The sequence below is a fragment of the Theropithecus gelada genome, chromosome 2 (assembly GCF_003255815.1).
Source record: "Theropithecus gelada isolate Dixy chromosome 2, Tgel_1.0, whole genome shotgun sequence".
In the NCBI taxonomy this organism is placed as follows: domain Eukaryota; kingdom Metazoa; phylum Chordata; class Mammalia; order Primates; family Cercopithecidae; genus Theropithecus; species Theropithecus gelada.
This window is the reverse complement of record NC_037669.1, coordinates 18,170,808-18,193,617: the sequence shown is the minus strand read 5'-3', so window position 1 is coordinate 18,193,617 and position 22,810 is coordinate 18,170,808. Positions and strand designations below refer to the sequence as shown.

At 38.1% G+C, this 22,810-nt stretch overlaps 1 protein-coding gene across 1 annotated transcript in view; it reads right to left on the bottom strand.

Annotated features, from left to right (window-relative positions):
* The window catches only part of CRYBG3 (crystallin beta-gamma domain containing 3), a 124,313-nt gene that overhangs the window by 6,295 nt on the left and 95,208 nt on the right, over nt 1-22,810 (bottom strand). The window contains exons 18-19 of the mRNA XM_025376029.1: nt 4,869-5,008; nt 1,781-1,904 (exon numbers count right to left, since the gene is read on the bottom strand). Coding sequence (XP_025231814.1) covers nt 1,781-1,904; nt 4,869-5,008 — 264 coding nt within the window. The remainder of the gene's footprint in view (nt 1-1,780; nt 1,905-4,868; nt 5,009-22,810) is intronic.

The following is a 22,810-nucleotide window of genomic DNA, read 5'->3' as shown; positions in this document are numbered from 1 at the left end:
AAGCAATGTGATCATTGCTTCACCAGTGAGAAACCTGAGGTGCCAAGAAATGAAGTGACTCACCAAGCTGCATTGCTTACAAATGACAGAGCCAGGATTCGAACCAACAGAACTCATGAGTGGTGGGATAAGCATGGTGTGTGTGCACGTGTGCATGTGAAGAGGGTGAGAGAAGATAAATTAGGTTAATATTTTATTGGTTACCACTTATTTAACACTTCAGTGAGGGTTAAATAAGTGTCAGGTCAGAACATCAGAGCCTCAGCATTTAGACCCACTAGGCTGTATTCAGCTCAGTGCCTGAAATAGGTGGTACTCTCTAAGTGCTCATCTTAGGCTGACGGAACGTAGAGTGTGGTTGCTTCAGAACACAGATTTTAAAGCGTAGATTTGGGTTCAAATCCTGGTTCTGACACTTGGATGACTTTCGTCAATGTGCTTCTATTGTCACAGGTAGGAATCATTATCCCCATTTTCCAGTTGGAGCCTTATTCTCTCAGAGCCTTATTATTCCAACTAGAAGATGGGAATAATTCCTACCTCAAAGGACTGTTGTTGGATTCAAGCAATATAGTGTTCTAAAGAGATCAGAGAGAGGTACTAATGCCATATCCACGGGCCGTCACACCCCTGACAGTTTCACTTGGGTTTTCCACCTTCCATGAAACCTCCCTCCTACTCCTAAACATGTTGATACTTCCTTTCTCTGAACCAGGGACTGCCTGTGGCTTTTGGATAATTATGCATTGTTTTGCATTTTATGTTACTGCTTTGAGTTGGACATGTTTTACCCAACAAAAATGTAAGCTTCAATAATAATGGCAGAAATCACATCTATCTTTATATTTTCCATTATACTTTGCATAATATCATCGGTCCATCCACTGATATATTCATTCCTTCATTAAACAAATAGTTCCTCAGCTCCTACAATACTCCAGACATTGTTTCAGGCACTAGGGGTAGAACAATGAGCAAAACATGCACAGTCCTTGACTTCACAGGGTTTTCTGCAGAGTGGGAGAGACCCCAATCCAACTATAATGCTAGGGTTATAAACGGCATACAGTGTTTTTATAGAAAAAGAACCCCCAGGTCTTTTATGATCTAATGTAGATTGGGAGGGAAGGTGGGGGAGGCATTCTTGAGGACCTGACACCTAAGTAGAATTTACAGGGATGACTAGTCAAAGAATGAGGGAAGAACACTACACAGAGGGTGCAGCCCATGTTAGAAGTCTTAGTGGGAAAGCACTCTGTACTTAGATGCCTGTGACACAGCCATGTGAGAGATGAGGTTGGAGGAGCAAGGTGGGGTAGGGGGTAGATTGTATTCTAAGTGCAGTGGGAAGCTTTCGAACAGAAGACTGACAAGCAGTAGGTGTGCAGTAAATACTTATTTTAATTAAATTGCCAGGATCCCTCCTGAGTATTATATAAGTAGGGAGGGGAATATCCAAATGCTTAGAAATTAAAACTAGTACAGTATCAAAGTTCATTCCTGTTACCAAGGTTTGCCACAGAACTTATGATATCTTAGTTTTCCATGAAAAGTGAACATGGCCAATGAGGCTTTGGACTGAAAACTGAAATCCAATGTTGACTTTAGATACAGTCTTACAAATTGGTTAAAATGTACAAGATATCTGCATCCTAATTCACTCCCCCTACTATGTAAATGTCAAACTAAATTAAATGATCATCATTTCAGATGTTGTGGTTTATGACATTTCTACCACAAAAGCAAGCTATTTGGAATCTTACAGTTCTTTTCTCCTTACCTGCTTCATAGGACGGAGGGAACCAATTGTCTTCCATCTGCTGAATGCTGTCCAGTTTGGGATCTCATTAGGCCTGAGTAGGATTTGTCTTCCCAAGAAATTGGATCCTTCATAAGCTATCCATCTATGAGAACAAGAAAGAAAATAGTAGTGTACTTCAAAACAAAAAAGCAATCCCTCATCAAAAGTATCTGCACTTTGCCTTATAGCGTTCATAAACTTCTAGGTTTGCAGATTTTTAAAACCACATTTTTTCCTAACAAAAATGAGGGAGGTGTAGGAGAAAGCCCACTGGCCTACACTCAGAAGATTTGGGTTCCAGTTACAATGCTGGTTTCCTTTCTTCCAAAATGAATGTAAGGTTTCCTCCATCTCTGAAATCCTATATTCCTTTGATAACATTGTCATAGCATTTTAACATTCAAAGGCAGACCATAACCTCCTAACCAGCAGAAAAACACACTTCTGCCCTAGAGTCACATCACGTGTCCTTCAGGGCCTCTAGGTGTGGCTCCAGTGAACTCTCCAGACATATCTTCTTCCACTCCTCCCTCCACAGCTTCCCCAAAGCCACCAAGACTACTTAGAATTGTTCACAGAAGTTCCCCATCACCCTCTTTCTTCAAGGCCTACCTCCTTTGAGAATCCTCCCCCAGACCCTTGCCTTCAACTCTGGCAGCATTAAAGTGTGTAAAAGTACACTGGAGTCTCAAGTCTGGAGTCTGGAGTCTCAAGACTGATTTAGTGGAACACAGTCATGCCCACTGCTTTAAGGACTGGCTACGGCTGCTCTTGCACTACCATAGCAACTTCAGTAGTTATGACACGGACAAATGACCCACAAACTGAAAAGACTATCTGGCTCTATACAGAAAAAGTCTTCCGAGCACCACTTGAGGTGATTACTAAGCTTGATGACTAAAGAGAATGTGCCGGAGTCACTAACAGGACCTGAAATTCTCAGCAGGACTCAAGGTCAGTGTACACAGTGCTTTAAGAAAGCGTGTGGAGGATGAGATGGCTGCCTTGCTTTATTTTGCTAAAGAACCTGGAATCATGGCAGGGTTTGTCCTGGCTTGCACCAAGGGATGTAAAGCCTTGTGGATGAGGCAAAGAGCACCAGCAACAGGCAAGGCAGCCTGCTTATCAGATGGACCAGAGCTCAGGAACAGGGTCATCCAGGGCTTAGGATGCAAGCTACAGAGGGTTGCTTGTGCTGCTATGGCAGCAACTTCAGCCCCTCGATTTTCCAGAGAAAAACTTCTAAAACTTACAAAGTGCAATATTCCTTAAGGACTTATGCTTCAGGTAATGCAGGAAAAGATATCAACTTGTGCGTAAGTTGTGGGGAGAAGCGAAGAGCTGAGGAAAGCTTGATGTATTACAACTATGAAAGCTTGGGTAGGGATGACTGACTTAACCTGACCACCACTAATAAAAGTCCTCCTTGTTCCCCACAACCAAGATCAGACCTGGCCAAATTCTGGAGAGATGAACGAAATGGATAGCCCATTCCTGACCCCTCCTTCCTACAGAAATCTAATCAATCAGACTGGTGCAGAGGCAGGTCAGCATGACCACAGACAGGCTTGGCCACCTCTCCCGCCGCAGATTTAAACAGGCAGGGAAGTTTCAGTTATAAAATCTAGGTAAGATTTTAGGAAAATGTACCTAATTATGTATTGATTTAAATGAATTCTACAGTTGGAAAACTGTGTGGGATGGTGCATTTAAGCATGGCTGACATCATCACAGATCAAAGATGTGGCACAGCATGGGGATTAAAACAAAACAAACCCAACTTGCCACTAAGGGAAGCTGGCTGTACATTAAGTAGTGTTCTGTAACCTAGGAAAATCCTTAGGCAGCCTTCCCTGTTCCTTATTCCATATTCAAATTCTTTTTAAAGAGAATTTGGAATAGTGAGAGTAGGTGGTTAACAAGCCAAAGAGAAGAAATAAGAAATAAGAATGTCAAGATAAAATGGCACCAGTGTTCCAGAAAAAAATGAAGTAAGTGAGAAATTTTCAGAAGTGAGTCAAATATCAATTTCACTCAGAAATGTAAAGGAAAGAAATGGATTAAAATGTTGTGAAAGACCTCTATCACAGGGATGTAAAATTTAGTTAATTGTTAAATAATATATTGGCATCTTATGCTTAGATAGAATAAATCAATTTGTTTGAATAAACATCAAACCATTTAAAATGTTTTACAGAAGAAAATTGAAGCTATTATACATGTATATAATATAAAAGCCACTTATTGTAATAGTTTGCTAAATTTTCAACTCCACCTATATTATTGGCTTTCTCTTTAAACCAGCAAAGTTGATTATCACATAATTTCAAAGTCATAGACAAACTTTTAAAGCCACTTTTAATTAACCGTCAAGAGCGATGTGTGTTTTTTTAGCTGACTTTTGCTACCAGAACACTAACAGTGCAGGAGCGGGGACTGGTTTATATGCCGGACTCTTCAGAAATGGCTTCAGAGGCAGATTTTCCAGGAAGCAAATAGAGCTTCAACTTCAAGACCCCTCACTTGCAGACTTCTCACCATTTCTGTCCTAAATGTTCACATTCATATCTAATATTTCTATCATAATTTTAAATTTTTTCTTAAAGGCAGCCTTGTAATTTGTAAAAGCACAGGCCCCTGGGTCTACCCGGACTGACTGATAACCTAAATGAACAACAATACTGGTAGGCAGCCTAGGCCAACCAGTGTAGTCCTCAGGCAAGTGAGTACCCCAGAGGGAACTGCTCTAGAATACACAGCTATTAAAAAACAACACCGCACTTCGTCTGGCCAGCAGTCACTTGCCTTAAGCAGGAAACTGTCTTAACCAAAGTTGCTGGGATATTGAAATTTCTTCTGAAAAGAAAGTCAGTTCAACTGGGTAAAGTCATCTGATTGATCTACTCTACGATACATGCTGTGACCATATGGTAGCCCTTCTCTCCCAAAAGGCTCTTCCTCAAGACCACTTGAATGCATACTACTACACAGTGGACTTGGTTTGCAACTGTGCAACTCTGCCTTAAAACAGTGACTGAACCAGACCAAGCCTTTCTCCCATACTTACAGTCCACTTTTTACCCACACAGACTGGGTGTAGAAGTGCAGGTCCTTGTTCAGAACAGAGTTCACAGCCTCTTCTAGATGTAACTCTCTTCCCTCACAATGCTCCAGAGCAAAAAGGCTGATGGAGGGTTCTTCAAAAACCTATTAGCAGAGAAAGAAGTCGTCACCATAGGAGTGGCCATATCTCAGTGACATCCCAGTCTGAACACAGGGTACCCTGGATCCATTGTATTCTTAAATGCATGGAATTTACTGCTTTACTCGCTAAGGTTGCTATAGTCAAAACTGCACTGGAAAGATTAGATTTTATTAATAATTTTTATTCACTTTTTTGTAAATTAAAATTCAAGTTATCAGAAAAGCAATCAATCTCATAATAAAAACAGCTATAATAAAGAGACCCATGAGTCCAAATCACAGATTAAGGTCTTGTGGTACTGTAATATGGACCATAATTAGTTCTGCCAGTGCTTTTAGCTGGCAACAGAATAAATATGGAATGGAATGGCACCCTCATTTCTAGGAGGTCACAGGAGCAGTCACTAGGAATGTAAGACTTTGTGACGGTAAACTCTTCAAAATATCCTAGGAGGAAGAATAAAGGCATTTTTAATTTAAAAAAATAGCTGAAATGCACAAGAATGGTGGTGATTTCTGCATTAAAAGTATTTCTTGAACCCATCATGTCAGACAAGAATATACTGAATATTGCTTTTTCATTCATTAGTGTATGCAAGACACCGTGTTAAGAGACTTTTGGGGGGATGACAAAACAAGGCACCATCTATCCTTGTGTCTGGGGAATTACTAATGAGTAGCTAAATTAGAACTGCACATACTGTAATCCAGCACAGAAAAAGATATGCTGTGTTAGAGTCCTCAGTAGAAAGCTAGATTATTTTTAGCAGAAGGGAGCAGGAACCAAGCTTCATGGATGTGGTGGCTTGTGAGCTCAGTTTCAAAGGATGCAGTGGATCTGGAAAGAAGATGGTGAACAGAGGGAAAACACTCTGCAAAGCAAGGCAACAGAAACACATGGAACATGTTGGGGGAACGGCAAGTCAGCCCAACAGGAAACAGCGGCAAGTGCTCCCACAGTTTGTTATGGTGAATTGCACTGCTTGCTTCTCCTCCCACACTGACAGGACAGAGACAGATCTATTCCCAACGGACAGTCCTTGAAGGCTTCTGAACTAAGGACTATGAGTGGGCTGAAGCAACTGCAACTCGGTACATAAGAAGCAAAGCACTAGCAGCACGGGCAGTGGAGGGTCAAAGAACAGTAAATGAACAGGCAGAAAATAACAGGCTCTCACAGTGATCCTCACAAGGGACCTGCTTATACTTGCATAAGAGAAGAATGACTTATCAAAGAGTTTTTCTTTGCAGCAGTGTTTGGAACAGTGAAGGGTGGGGAATGATTTAAATGCCCATCAGGAGAGGACTGGTTACATAAATTATGGTACATACACAGAAGAATCTTACACAGCTGTAAAAAAAGAATAAGGAGCTCTTTACGAAAGATCACCAAGATATATTCTTTAGAAATAAACACAAAGGATAGTATGAAAAGCACATTTCATATATTAACATTTGCAGAAAAGGAAAATTTCTGTGCACATACATATATATGCGCTGGTACACACATTAAAATTTTTCTAAAAAATAAACCGGTAACCATGGCTACCTGTTGGGAAGACTGCATAAGAGAAGATAAAGGACACAAGTGGGAGCAAAGTTTTTCACTAAGTGCCTTTGGTACATTTTGACTTTTGAACCATGGGAATATTTATTTTAAATTGGTATTATTAAGTTGGTAATTATTACACATGTTTGCGTTGTGTATATGCATTTTTTAATGGTCTTCAGGAAATCTGTCTAACAACAGCATGAGTGAAGAATAGAGAGAATGGAAGTAATGGCACCAGTACTGGTGGAATATATGAGGTCAGAGAAAAATAGACCCAGACCTAAAATGGGTTAGGGGGAAGGTTAGGAGTAAGGGATGGCCAGGAAGACTATTAATATCACAGTGATAACACAGATATGCTAGCTAAGGCAAACAAATGGAATCAGTAAGTGAGGAAAAATGTGAAAAGTCACGGCTTGGGACATGCTGGTATAATCTGTCATATATAAAGAAACCAGGAGGAAAGCATGCCCAGATGTCTTAATGTTGAGATAGAGGCAGAATAATCTTAACAGAGATGTCCAGCATATACTGGACCTTTTGATCTTGAGTTCTGGGAAAAGACCAGGTTTACAGACATCGTTTGGGAATTCTCAGAAAGTGGGTAATAACTAGAGCCATGGATGAGAAAATGGAAATGCAAGGAAACTAGAACTGCACTGACATACACAGGTGGGCGATAATGAAACATGGGAGGTGGAAGTGACTGAACAAATGAATCAGGAGAAGACAGCCAAAACAGAACCCCTTTACACTGTAGAAGTGAAGGAGGAAGAGAATTATAAGGAAGACTTGCCCCATGGCATCGAATTATTTCCATGTCTTGGAAGAAGGTGACTGAGATAAGGCTATCTGGGTTTGACAATCAGAAGGCAGCTGGTAACCCTATGACTGCTGTATCAGCACAATGTCAGAAATTAAGTTAAAATCTAGGTTGTAAGGGCTGAAGAGTAAGTGGTGAGAAACTGTATAGGCTATAATAGGTGTACAGACTATTAGAAAAATTTGGTGAAGAGCAGTAGGGAAACGGGGTAGTGGCCTATGAGCATACTTTGTAAAATAGAGAGAAGCTGAATACTGCAAGGCAAAAAGGATGTTCCAGGGAAGGAGGGAGAGGTACAATCCATTGCTTCCCATCAGTTCATGAGGAAAAAGATCACTTTGGAAAGGATGAACTCCACCTCTGAAATAAAAGGAAAGATAGAAAAAGGATGCTAAGAAATTTCCATTTAAAATCAGGAAATGTGTGAATAAATTTCTCTTTACATTATGTGGCCAACACTGTCTGCTGATCAAGGAAAGTTTAAAGCATCTTCCAGAAGAAGTTCCTGCAGTGATAGAAATGTTATGTATCTGGACTCTTCAATATGGCAGCCACTAGCCACATGTGGCTTGTGTGACCAAGGGACTGAATCAAATTTAATTTAAATAACCACAGGTGGCTAGTGCTATGGTGTTGGACAGTACAGATTTAGGAGTTAGAGGATACTGGCAAAGAATCTTACAATTGCTGTGTGCAGTGAGACCATAAGCTAAGATGGAAAAGCTACCTAGGAGCATTGATTTTCCCTCAGTAGACACCACTGACTGCACCAGGAATAAAAACTCATCTCTAATCACTGAGTTATTGAGTGGCCACAAGCAAGGTTAGGCACCTCTTCTGCTATCTGCAAAATAAATTGGAAGCATCCCAACAGTTTATAAAATTAACTGAAAGTAAGCAGACAATAAAAATCCACAACCCTGACTATATTGGTGGACTTTTTTCAACATCTTCACCCTCAAGATTTTAGAAAGTATTCCACTTTCCCTTTTTACACACATCTACTTGTTGAGTTACTGATTAGTGAGGAGGAGCAGATGGCAAGGAGCCTGGCCAGTGCTCCAAGTCAACAATCAGCAGCACTCTCCTCAATGAAGAGCTTGCTGGGGTAAGAGCAACAGACATCTACATCAAAGGCATTTACTGGTTACATGATGTTAACTGTTTTATATCCCAGAGGGGGAAAAAATCTAAAAGCCTATTATGAGAAAGTAATCTAAATGCTAAGCATTATTCTAAGAAAAACTGACCTGGGTACATTTTTCCTCTTCCTTTTGCAGAATGCCTACAAAGATATTTTTCAAAAGGCTGGTATTGTCACTGAAACGCCATTAAATTCAATCCCTTGAATCTAGCAATTCTACCTCTAAAAGTGTATCTCAAGAAAAGATAAAAAGCTCGATGGAGGGAACAAAAAATGTGTAAACCTCTATGTTTTTAAAAATAATGATGCAGGGATATTGAGGAAAAACATTGTACAAGATGACAGAAAATATCTGAAACATTTTAACAGCTTATATAAATTAGTAAGGGTACTCTAAGAAACCTATTGGACAAATAGGCAAAGAAGGTAAGTCAATAGCATTAACCAAAGAAGAGACACAGCTAATAAACCAATGTGGAAAAATATCTCACCTCTCCTAAACAACAACAAAAGGATATCATTATGTGATCCAACTATCAAATTTTACATTTAAGAAGATCTATTGTTTTGAAGCTTTGATTTTTTTCTACTTTATTTTAAATATTTAATTTATAAGTATACTTGAATTATAAATGTATTTAAAGGTTAGGAAGATTAGGAAAGTCAACACAATGCTAACCTGGGCAGGATGATGGGGGTTGGTTAATAATCTTTTGGAAATAAATGGTATTGAAGAACAATTAATATTTTAAAATCACATTTTTCTGATACATTTCCCTAACATGAAAATAGGAAGAGAGATCAACTATTAATAAATCTTTAAAACTGAAGATGACACAGTAATCCGAACTTCCCAACCATAAAAAAAAAAAAAAATTGATTACTGTTTGAGCTCTACAAATGTCTTGGCCTTAGTCCACGTTAACTTAGAAGCTGGCCAACCATTTGTGGCTAAAGGTTCTTCTTAGATGTCAGCAGTTAACAGGACATTCCTGCCGGATTAAGTCTAAATCATGCAAAGAGGATACAGTTTCTAAAAGGAAGATGTAGTTGTCAAAGAAAAAGAATACTAGACCAAATTGTATAAATGAAGATTTCAATATGAAAAAAGACAAAACTCATTGTTCCTCCTCATCCCATCAACTAAAATAATAATTTAAATAATTTAAGTGACAATAACAGTAGAAACTAACATATACAGCACTTAATATGTGCTGGGAATTATTGTTCTAAGTTATATACCTATATCTGTATCTATCCATAGATATATATGCACAACACCTTATTCATTGTTCTGAAATCCAAAAAGCTTTAAAATCAAAATTTTTTTCCTAGTCAACAAAACTCTACCTGAATAAATTGAAGTCTATTTATAATATTACCCAGTTTGTGTAGCTGTGCATAAATTTCATTATAGGAATAGAAATATGTTTAATTAGGGGTGCAGTCCAGAACCCTGCTGGCTGTGTTTCCTTATAGGCCATACATGAATCATATTACTATTTAAAATTTGAAAAAGTATAAATCCCGAAGTACATTCAGTTTAGGGATTGTAGAACTGTATTTTCTCATTTTTTTTTTTTTCTACCAACTTTTATTTTCTGTTCTGGGGTATCTGTGCAGGGTTGTTACATGGAAAACTGCATGTCACAGGGGTTTCGTGCATAGATTATTTCATCACCCAGGTAATGAGCACAGTACCCAAAAGGTAGTATTTCGATCCTCACCCTCCTCCCACCCTCTCTGCCCAAGCAGGCCCTGGTGTTTATTGTTCCTTTCATAGTGTCCATGTGTATTTAATGTTTATCTTCCACTAATAAGTGAAAACATGACATATTTGTTTTTCTGTTCTTGTGTTAATACGCTTCAGATAATGGCCTCCAGCTGCATCCATGTTGCTGCAAAGAACATGATATTCTGCTTTTGTTATGGCTGCGTGGTATTCCATGGTGGCTATGTACCACATTTTCTTTATCCAGTCCAATACTGATGGGCACCTAGGTTGATTCCATGTCTTTGCTATTGTGAATAGTGCTGCCCTGAATATACATGTGCATGTGTCTTTATGATAGAATGATTTATATTCCTTTGAGTATATACCCAGTAATGGAATTGTTAGGTCAACTGGTAGTTCTGTGTTCTTTGAGAAATCTCCAAACTGCTTGCCACAACGGATGAACTAATGCACGTTCCCACAACCAGTGTAAACATTCCCTTTTCTCCACAATCTCACTAACATCTGTTATTTGCTGACTTTTTAATAACAGCCATTTGGACTTGTATGAGATGGTATCTCACTGTGTATTTGATTTGCATCTCTCTACTGATTAGGGATGTTGAGCATTTTTTCATATGCTTGTTGGCAATATGCATATCTTCTTTTGAGAAGTGTCTGTTCATGTCATTTAGGCCACTTTTTAATGGGGTTGTTTTTTGCTTGTTGATTTGTTCCTTACAGATTCTGGATATTAGACCTTTGTTGAATGCACAGTTTGTGAATATCTTCTCCCATTCTGCTGATTGTTTACTCTGTTGATAGTTTCTTTTGCTGTGCAGAAGCACTTTAGTTTAATTAGGTCCCATTTGTCAATTTTTGTTTTTGTTGTAATTCCTTTTGGAGGCTTCCTCATAGAATCTTTGCCAGGGCCCATGTCCAGAATGGTATTTCCTAGGTTTTCTTCTAGGGTTTTTTACAGTTTTAGGTTTTACATTTAAGTCTTTAATCCCTCTTGAGTTGTTTTTTGCATATGGTGAAAGCAAAGGGTTCAGTTTCAATATTATGCATATGGATAGCCAATTATTCCAGCACTATTTACTGAACAGGGAGTCCTTTCCCTACTGTTTATTCTTGTCAACTCTGTCAAAGATCAAATTTTTGTAGGTGTGAGGCTTTATTTCTGAGTTCTCTAACATTTTCCATTGGCCTGTGTGTCTGTTTTTGTACCAGTATCATGCTATTTTGGTTACTGTAGCCTTGTAATATAGTTTGAAATCCGGTGGCACGATGCCTCCAGCTTTGTTTTTTTTTGCTTAGAGTTGCCTTGGCTATTTGGGCTCATTTTTGGTTCCATGTGAATTTTAGAATAGCTTTTTTCTAATTCTGTGAAAAAATGTGGGTACTCTGGTAGTAACAGTATTGAATCTGTAAATAGCTTTGGGCAGTATGGCCATTTTAATGACATTGATTCTTCCTATCTATGAACATGGAGTGTTTCCCTTTGTTTGTGTTGTCTCTGAGTCCTTTCAGCAGTGTCCTATAATTTTCATTGTAGAGATCTTTCGCCTCCCTGGTGAGCTGTATACCTAGATATTTTACTCTTTGTGTCTATTGTGAATGGAATTGCATTCTTGATTTGGCTCTCAGCTTGGATGTTACTGGTGTATAAAAATGCTACTGACTTTTCTACACTGATTTTGTATCCTGAAATATTACTGAAGTTAATTATCAAATCTAGGACCCTATGGGCAGAGACTATGGAGTTCTCTAAGTATAGAATCATATCATTTGTAAAGAGAGACCGCTTGACTCCCTCTTTTCCTATTTGGATGCCTTTTACTTCTTTCTCTTGTGGGCTTGTTCTGGCTAGGACTTCCAGTACTATGTTGAACAGCAGAGGTAAGAGTGGGTATCCTTCTCCTGTTGCAGTTTTCAAGGGAATGCTTCCAGCTTTTACTCATTCGGTGTGATGCCGGCAACGGGCTTGCCATATATGTCTCTTATTATTTTGAGATATGTTCCTTCAATGCCTAGTTTGTTAAGGGTTTTTATCATGAAGCGATGTTGAATTTTATTGAAAGCCTTTTCTGCATCTATTGAGATAATTATGTGGGTTCTGTTTTTAGTTCTGTTTATGTAATAAATCACATTTATTGATTTGTATATATTGAACCAACTTTACATCCCAGGAATAAGGCCTACTTGATTGTGGTGGATTAACTTTTTGATGTCCTGCTGGATTCAGTTTGCTAGTACTTTGTTGAGGACTTTTGCATCTTTGTTCATCAGGCATATGGGTCTGAAGTTTTGTTTCTCCGTGTGTTTCTGTCAGGTTTTGGTATTAGAATGATGCTGGCCTCATAGAATGAGTGGTCAGAAACATGCCAAGGGTCACTCATCTAACAGTTATTAATGGTAGAGTCGGAACTTGAACCAAGAAGGTCTCCAAGACACTCAAACCAAACTCTTCACCAGTAAACTATAATCCTTCTCATAGAGCCTCTCTCATTTGGTTTAGAAAGTCAGTTTCAATATGGATTTACCTTTCTTACTGGTGTTTGTTTTCCTCTTTTAAAAAAATTATGATTCATTTTAAAAAGAATAACATAGATGACCATGTACCTAAAACCCAGAAGTATTACATTTTAATTTTACTATATTTGTATCAAATTTTTAAAATAAATAAAACATAGCAAATACAGATGAATTTAAACTCCCACCTCCCCGAGAGGTGACCACTATGCTCAAGTTGTAAATCTTTTCAGCTCATGTTTTTCTATTTCTATTAATGGTTATGCATCTTTTGCTTTTAACATTTACAGAAAATGTATTCTACTGTAACATCTTTAGTAGCCTGCTTTCCTTGCCTACTGTGTTTGAAATTTGACTCTTCATACATGTAGCTCTCCAATTCATTGTAACTACTATATTTCATTCCCTTATAGGAATGTGTGATTGATTGTTTCATCCATCATAGCTGCAACAGACATCCTTATTCCCCGCACCATTGTAATTAACACTTCTTCCACTAGCTATATATGAATAATGTTACTTCCCTGCAACTAAGACAAACCTTAGTATTTTCAGATTTTAAAATGCCTGTAGCTAGAGTAAGCTAGTGTTATTCATAATTGTTTTAATTTGTATTTCCTTGATCACTAGTGAGGGTTAACATCCTTTGGACGTTCTGAGCCATTTTTCCCTCTTCTATAAACTGCCTATTTATATCCTCTGTTGGTTTTTGAAGTGGATTTTTCTGAATTGGTTTGAAAAAGCTCTTCTAATTATTTTATTTATTGTTTGTAGAGACAGGGACCAGCAATGTCCAGGCTCTTCTGGACTCAAGCAGTCCTCCTAGGTCAGCCTCCCAAAGCACTGGAATTAAGGTGTGAGCCACTGCACCCAGCTAAGAGCTCTTCTTATATTCAGTACACTAAACCTTTGCAGGTTATACAGACTGCAAATATATTCTGTGGCTTGCTGTGGCAGTCTGAATAATTAATGCCTGCCTCCTCTCCCTACCCCACAAATGTTCACATGCCAATTCTTAGAACCTGTGAATGTGGTGAATATGTTACCTGACATGGTAAAGAGGCACTTTACAGATATTATTAATTAAGGACCTTGAGATGGGTACAATCATCTGGATTACTCAGGTAAGCCCAATGTAGCCACCAGGGTCCTTGTAAGAGGAAGTTAGGAGGGTCGGAGATAGAGAGCAGATAAAGAGCAGAGACTGGAGTGATGCACTTTGAAGATGAAAGAAGGTCATGAGTTAAGGAATGTTGGTGGCCTCTAGACGCTAGAAAAGGTAAGGAAATGGGTTATCCCCTAGAGCTTCCCAGATGAAATGACTACCAACACCTTAATTTTACCACAGTAAGACCAATTTCAGACTTCTGACTTGTGGAACTGCAAGACTGTAAATATCTGTCATCTTAAGCTACTAAGTTTACAGTAATCTGTTACATCAGCAATAGGAAACTAATACATTTGCCTTTCACCTTTTTCTTACTCATTTGTGCTTTTTCTGTTTGAAGAAATCCATCCTACTTCAGTATCATCAGGGTAGATTCCTATATTTTCTTCTAAATTGTAACGTTTGCTTTTCATGTTTAGGTTGTTATTAATCCATCTGGAACTGATTTTTGTGTTTGGAGTAAAGTAGGATTCTAACTGTCTTTTTCCATGGAATGGGTCAATTGTCTCCACACCATTTATTTAACAGTTCATCATAGCTCCATTGGAATGCTGTTATCTTCCAAATTCTATTACTATATAGGTCAGTTTCCATGCTACCCTATTCCCCTGTCCCATTTGTCTCTCCTTGTACTGATTCCCACTAATTATTACTACTGTATAAAGCAATATATATTTGGTAGGATAAATGACCCTACATGTTGTTCTTAAAAATTATCTTGGCGATTTTGGACCCATTATCTTTTCCAAATTAATCATAGGATAAGCTTGCCATGTTTTACTCCCCACCTCTACCCCCTAAAAGGACAGAACATTGTGTTTTGCCTGAAACAGTATTAATTTGGGGAAGACCATATCTTTATAATATTGAGCCTTTTTATCTATAAAGATTGTATCTCTCCAATGTTTACTTCCTTCAAGAGTTTTTATAAAATTTCTAGGAAAAAAACGTATTGCCTCGTGTTAGATTTATTTCTAAATACCCTTAATTGCTATAGTTTAATTGCTATTTATCTTATATTCTGCAACTTTAAAAATGTGCTTTAGCCCTAATAATTTATCATTTACACTATAGATGCTCTTGCCAGTTTTGTTTTTTCCTTTTGTTTTAATCTTATTTCATTTTTTATATTAATTTTTTTTTATTAGATAGAACTTCAGAATACTGAATAGTAGTGGTAATAGGGAGACCGTTGTCTTCCGCCTGAATTTAAAGAGAACTGTTTCAGATATCTCACTGGGAAGTGCGATGTTTACTGTAAGTTTTTGTTGGCCTGCATTTTCAAAATGTGCATAATAGTTAATACCATTAACTATATATATAGGTTCAGCTAAAAAGTTTAATAGTAACCAAATTCTTCTACACTTTATTTTTTTTTTATTATTATTATACTTTAAGTTCTAGGGAACATGTGCACAACGTGTAGGTTTGTTACATATGTATACATGTGCCATGTTGGTGTGCTACACCCATTAACTCGTCATTTACATTAGGTATTCCTCCTAATGCTATCCCTCCCCACTCCCCCAACCCCTCTCCCCCATGATAGGCCCCGGTGTGTGATGTTCCCCACTGTGTGTCCAAGTGTTCTCATTGTTCAGTTCCCACCTGTGAGTGAGAACATGTGTTTGATTTTCTGTGCTTGGGATAGTTTGCTGAGAATGATGGTTTCCAGCTTCATCCATGCCCCTACAAAGGACATGAACTCATCCTTTTTATGGCTGCATAGTATTCCGTGGTGTATATGTGCCACATTTTCTTAATCCAGTCTATCATTGATGGACATTTGGGTTGGTTCCAAGTCTCTGCTATTGTGAATAGTGCCGCAGTAAACATACGTGTGCATGTGTCTTTATAGAAGCATGATTTATAATCCTTTGGGTATATACCCAGTAATGGGATGGCTGGTCAAATGGTACTTCTAGTTCTAGATCCTTGAGAAATTGCCACACTGTCTTCTACAATGGTTGAACCAGTTTGCACCCCCACCAACAGTGTAAAAGTGTTCCTCTTTCTCCACATCCTCTCCAGCACCTGTTGTTTCCTGACTTTTTAATGATTGTCATTCTAACTGCTGTGAGATGGTATCTCATTGTGGTTTTTATTTGCATTTCTCTGATGGCCAGTGATGATGAGCATTTTTTAATGTGCCTATTGGCTGCAGAAATGTCTTTTTTTGAGAAGCGTCTGTTCATATCCTTCGCACACTTTTTGCTGGGGTTGATTTTTTCTTGTAATTTGTTTAAGTTCTTTGTAGATTCTGGATATTAGCCCTTTGTCAGATGGGTAGATTGCAAAAATTTTCTCCCATTCTGTAAGTTGCCTGTTCACTCTGATGGTGGTTTCTTTTGCTGTGCTGAAGCTCTTTAGTTTAATTAGATCCCATTTGTCTATTTTGGCTTTTGTTGCCATTGCTTTTGGTGTTTTAGTCATGAGGTCCTTGCCCATGCCTATGTCCTGAATGGTATTGCCTAGGTTTTCTACTAGCGTTTTTATGGTTTTAGGTCTAACATTTAAGTCTTTAATCCATCTTGAATTAATTTTTGTCTTCTACACTTTATAAACTCATTCCTTCCTTTCATTCTGAGGTTGGATTTATAGTCTCCCTCTATTTGTAGCTGTGCCTCTTATTCAGTATCCTTCCACAGAATGAATGATTGTCTTGCCAATTCTTATTCTACCTCTTAAGATCATTTATGTCATCAGAGTCTTAATTTCATCTGAAGTTTTTCTTCAGCCTCTTGTTATAATATTCTTTGGTTTTGCCTCTGTGGAGCTGCCAGGGTTCGATTATTACTTCAAAGGCAGCCAAACTTCCATTCCAACGCCCCAGTGGAGAAATAAGAGAAGTAACCAGCTAAGTACTGCTCCCATGGAAATGCAATAAAACAGGTTACCCCACACACTCCTGGTCCGTGCTTAAATGTTTTATGCAATAGTCTGAAAGTCGCAGTTAACTCCATCTTAGATCAATCAACAAGTTCTCATGTGTCTTGCTCCTAGTCTATATATGCCATTATTCTTTTAATACCCAGTCTGACTTTAAAACATTTCATCAATAGTTAGCAGCTGTAAATTACTATTTTTTTAACTTAGGTTCCCCACCATCCCCCAACTTCTAAAGCTATCATTACAATATTGTAAATGGATAAGACACAAACCTATAGTAACTCCAAAGTACAACCCCTCTTATGGAATGAGCTCTGAAGTAGAAGAATGAACTTTATACAACTACTGCCTATATATTTTTAGGCATGAATAAATGAGTTTATTTAGTTGGCTTATTACATAATGGACTCTTGATATTTTTATAGCATTGTGCTAAGTAGAGGGGACATAAGGGTGACAGAATTTAAAGCTATAATAAATATAAATCATCCCCTCAATGGCTTTACAGTTTGAGTAAGTGTGATGAAAAGGAGAAAGTGAAAAGCATCTTGAGATGCAGAGAAAGAATATTCAGGACAGACAAAAGTCACTTTAAGAAATGAGGTCATTGAAGGCTTCCTAGAATTGAGGTCCTTTAAATTAGATCTCAAAGAATTTAGAGACAGGAAAGAAAAACTTCATTCTAACTTCATTCTATGTTTCCACATAAAAACACAAAATAAAGAAAGTTTAAGGAAGGTATTGGGGGGAAGGGGGGAGGGAAAGCTTGTAAACAGGATACATGAAAACAATTGAGCAATAATATTGGAAAAGTAGGACCTGATGCCAGGGTCTGGGCTTTATGAGAAGGTTACATGCTCAATGCTGCAAATAAGAACTGCAAAAGAAAGAGGCCAAAGGAAGAAAATTAGTTATGTACCCATCACAATAGTTTTAGAAAGACAGAATGAGCCTCTAAACTTAGTCATGGCAATGGAAAGGAGATAAGAGGAAAAGCTTAAGACATATCATGGGACTGTATGCGATGGCTCACGCCTGTAATCCCAGCACTTTGGGAGGCCGAGGCGGGCGGATCCCTTGAGATCAGGAGTTTGAGAACAGCCTGGCCAACATGGTGAAACCCCGTCTCTACTAAAAATACAAAAATTAGCTGGGAGTGGTGGCACGTGCCTGTAATCCCAGCTACTTGGGAGGCTGAGGCACGAGAATTCCTTGAACTTGGGAGGCGGAGGTTGCAGTGAACCAAGATTGTGCCACTGCACTCCAGCTTAGGTGTCAGAGCCAAACTCCGTCTAAAAAAAGGTGGGGAGGGAGTAATGATGATTGCTTTCAACAGAAACAGGGCAGAAAAGAAGAACAAGTCTATGAGAGAAAATGGGATGCTGGCAAAACATGCTGAAGACCCACGTGGAATCTGCGAATGAAGCTCAGGGAATAACTGAGTACTGCTTACTCTAGATATCTGCGAATGCGAATCATCTTTATGATAATGAAAATTTCTAAGTACAGGAGAGGAAAGGCCAAGAATAGGTATCTGAGAAACATCTACACTTGAGAGGCCAAGCGTAAGAATCAAATAACATTTGGACTTGATGAGTTTGTTACGCTAATTCTTTTTTTATTCATATTCAGTACTTAGCACAGTATTTAGTAAAGAGCACGTGTTCAATACTTTAGATTGAATAAATATAAATGCATCTTCAGCAATGGTGTTATTGTGCAGCATTTGTGATATTTATATAAATAATTCAGCTGGATGGTGCAGTGGTTTGCACCTGTAATCCCAGCATTTTGGGAGGCTGAGGCAGGTGGACTGCTTGAGTCCAGGAGTTTCAAACCAGCCTGGGCAACACGGTGAAACCCCATCTCAACCAAAATACCACAAAAACTAGCCAGACATGGTGGTGCACACCTGTAGTCCCAGCTACTTCGGAGGCTGAGATGGGAGAAATAATTCAGCCACCTTACATATTTTTCTTTGATCAAAGCAAAATAGAATACCTTTAAACTTTCTTCTACAAAATTACTAATCAGATGTGTTTTTCATTCACAGAACTCTACACCAATTCCCCAAGCATCATCTTAGGCATTTTTTTTTTTTAATCATTTTATTGCCCTTTCACACCTAGTATGACTACTCCTAAATATAGAAGGCTTTGGTTTCAGCCTCCACAAAACACTTAAACTTCCTTAGGCATGATATTCAATCTTTTTCATCTTAAAAGGTCTTCTTGTAATCACTGTTAAGCAGTCAAGCCATTACCAAACCAAGGCTACTGAAAACCTTAAAGAGAAGTCAATGGAAACCAATTCACCATGTTTTGAGATAGATATTTAGGCATTTTATTAGACATGTAATTTTTCCAGATATATAATTATATCTCTGTGAAGAGCCTGATAAAAACCCTGGGTCTTAGTTCACTTTCCTAATTCTAGGCCACTTAATTTATTATTTTTCCCAGATGCTTACATAGAGCTGTCTTAGTATGATTAAATTAAATTTCCCTATAATAAATTACCTGATGATTTTAGAATTCTAAATGAATTTTGAAAGAGAACTGGGGACCATATTCTGAGGCAGACTTTTCTACTTGTCTACCATATACTTCATTTGACAGCCACCAAACCACCTCCAGACTGTCACTAAAAACTAATCTCAAGTTTTTAAAAGGAAGTTAGCTCTGTTACAGTAGCAGAGAGAAATTATTACAATTTCATCTCCTTTCATTTTCTCCGAAATATAGTAATAGAGAACACCTCTATGAGTTTATACATCTCTGGTAGATTGTATTATTGTTTGAATATACTTTGTCGACTTCATCCCTGCCCAAGTGAGAGTCTATTCCCCTGCCCCATTTATGTCAGGCTTGGTCTAATGACTTGCTTTTGGAAACAGAATATGAGTGGACACAATGATGTGTGCCTGGGCAAAATGAATCTGAGCAGAAGCTTCAAATGTGACTCTGTGATTGTGACCTTGCTCCCTCTTTCCCCTGTCATGAAAATAGTCATGTCCCCAATTGGAGGTGCTCCCGTTAGCTTGGTCCCAATGCAAAGCAAATATCAAAAGTGTATCTAAATCCAACTCACAAGCCTAAAGTAGAGGCCATGCAACTGTCTTGCCATTTTGAGACAAAATATGAAAATGAAATGAACATATGTTTTCAACCACTATGACTCTGGAGACTGTTGTGAAAGTTAATACATGATCTTATTATTCCCTCTGACCTTGTGAATCCTAAAGCCGGATAAATTCTTTTTCACATCCAATTAGAAATATGACGAGTATACTTATTTGCAACAGAACTGGAGGCTGTCCAGTATTTGAAAATACCTGTTCTAACAGCTTCTTTACAGAAGAATTAACTGAGATACAGATAAATTAAGAGATTTGCCTAAGGTCATATTAGTTAGACGCAGAACTATGAACTACGCTCCTAGCTCCATTCATTATAAAATGACTGCAACACTGCAAATTATGTGTTGACAGCCCTCTAGAATGTTACCTTCACCTGTACCAACAGAAGTTTGCCTGGAGCAAACTGTCATCTTCAAAATATACTTATCTTCTATGAAGATGAAGTCTTAAGACTCCTCAATATGATACCATTGTGACACTGAAGCACCAAGCCATAGCATGTCTGGCAATACCAACTGCAGGCAACATCCCTCGAATTCTGCAGTTTTAACTAATAAAAGCGAAAGCAAAGGATTACCTTGTACGTACATAATGTCAACTTAATTACACAGAAACATTTCCTAGAATGAATCCAGAATTACACTGGATTGTGGCATAGGCAGCAGTATTAGGAAATCTAAGAAAAAAGGCATATCAATTCCTAAGTACAAAGATAGTGGGGAGAATCACAGAAAGAATCAGAATTAATGAGAGAAGCAGAATAGATAGTGTATCTAGCACTGTCCAGGGAAACGAGACAGAATCTAGAGGGTGTGAGCAACTGGGACCTAGATAGTGAAAGGACTCTTTTGGGAGGAATGTTAGCCTACAGGCTAATCGCAAGACATCTACTCTATTTTACCCAAATCTTATGCTCAACAAATAACCTCCCGATGACTAATTCAGTTTCCCTTGTTTTTCCAGAGAGGGGGAAAAAATGCCCAGGACGGAATTCTCGAGTATTCCAGTCACTAGAATCCACTTATTACAAAATATTAAATTGACCTTCTGGTTTACATATCAATCTCCCTAGGTCTGATCAACTTAAGGCTTTGGGATCCCTGTTGAGGTGTCTTCATGGTCAATCTGCAGATCTTTGTAGGATGTAGGATATCCAACCTCCCTCATGCTCCTCCCATTTCAACACCAAACCTGCTGCTGTAACACATCTTCGCAAAAGATGTTTCAAATATTTTCAGTATATTATGAATGGCATTAAGATAACTAACGTGCTACCCTTACATAAACTGAATATACTCTTTAACCCATTCTTGAAGTGAAAAGTTTATAGACTTCAAGTCCTTCCCAATAGGCACCTTCGCTTATGCTGCCTGGGTTCCACAGGACCAAATCTAGGGACATGCAACTCCACATGACAACTTACATGAAAACATCTCTGTTTATTTTCATCCCAAATTTTTCATTTTACACTTCATGAATCTAAAGGAATTATAACCCTTCAAAGAAAAACAGTAACACTAATTAATTTTGACCCTGCTTCTAAAATGCCCTCCCTAGAAATTTTTTTGGTTTAGTTCACTGAATTAAGAGTTGTACAAAATCCTTTTGGGATGATACTTTCAAATTTAGACCTCTATCTTTTGCTTTTAGAGTTAACACCAATTAAGTATCTGTCTGCTGATTTGGCCACTAAAAATTGTTTAAAAATCGCTTTCCAGTAAATGTGGACTACTACCTTCCAGTGTCTTTTCCAGCATTATCAAAGCCTGCAGAGACTTGCCAGATCATATATATTTTTTTTAAACCAGTTTTCCTCCAACAGACAAGAAGTGTTAGTAGCCACTTATTTTTTCCATGTTGGTGTCTACAGAGCCATTGAGAGAGACCAAGAACACTATTTATATTCTTGTTCTCAGCCAAGACTCTATAATTAGTCTGATGCCAAGAATACTCTACCCAGGAATGCCTTGTGAAATAGGACTACATTGCTTAGGTTGAGATCAAAGATCCTGAGTATGGCCATTGTGCCTGGAGTCAGCTCTGACAGAAAGGTTTGAGTCACTACTACTATTAGGTAGAGTTTCTAATCAGCTCTGTGTAAAACTGAAGCTTTGACCAAACATATTGCCAAGGAATTGTCATAACTAGATATCTTGAAAGTATCCAAGATCCTCACTACCTCCTCTGCACAGATCCTATTGACCAGGAGTCCAGAATTGATGTCCTGGAGTTGTGATCCCATTTTTCTCACATTTGAAATTCTAAATAAATGTGGTGGAAAGGAAGACCTACTTACTCTATAAATATGGGCCTCCAAGGTGACCCAGATCATTTTGCACACACCAGACAGAAAGGCCCTGTTCCCCAAAACAGGTTTGAATTTAGAATCTGCTACCTTAGTAGCAGACAAACTGTCATGTGACTTACCTAGTAGAATAATAAAGTGGTCAGGTTATTTTTATAACAACAACAACCATGGTACTAATAGCTAACATTTAAATGAGAACTCACCATATGCTGTGCACTTTATAAGCATCATCTCATTTAATATCCCAGTGCCCTTGTAAGTGCTATTGTTATTATTTTATTTTTATAGATGGGTAAGCCAAGTAACTTTGCCAGTGTCACTCAAATTGATTAAAGTATCAAACTGGGAGTTAAGTCAAGGCCTACATTATTCTAATTCTTGAGTTTTACACCCCTGCTTTTTTTAAAAAAAGAATATCAATATTACATTTTGGTTGGATTTCATGAGTGAACCTCAGTTTTACAATTGACAAATGAATTATTCATATTTTTCAGATTTTGATATTTCTCCTTTTATCATTTCTTCCAACTTCA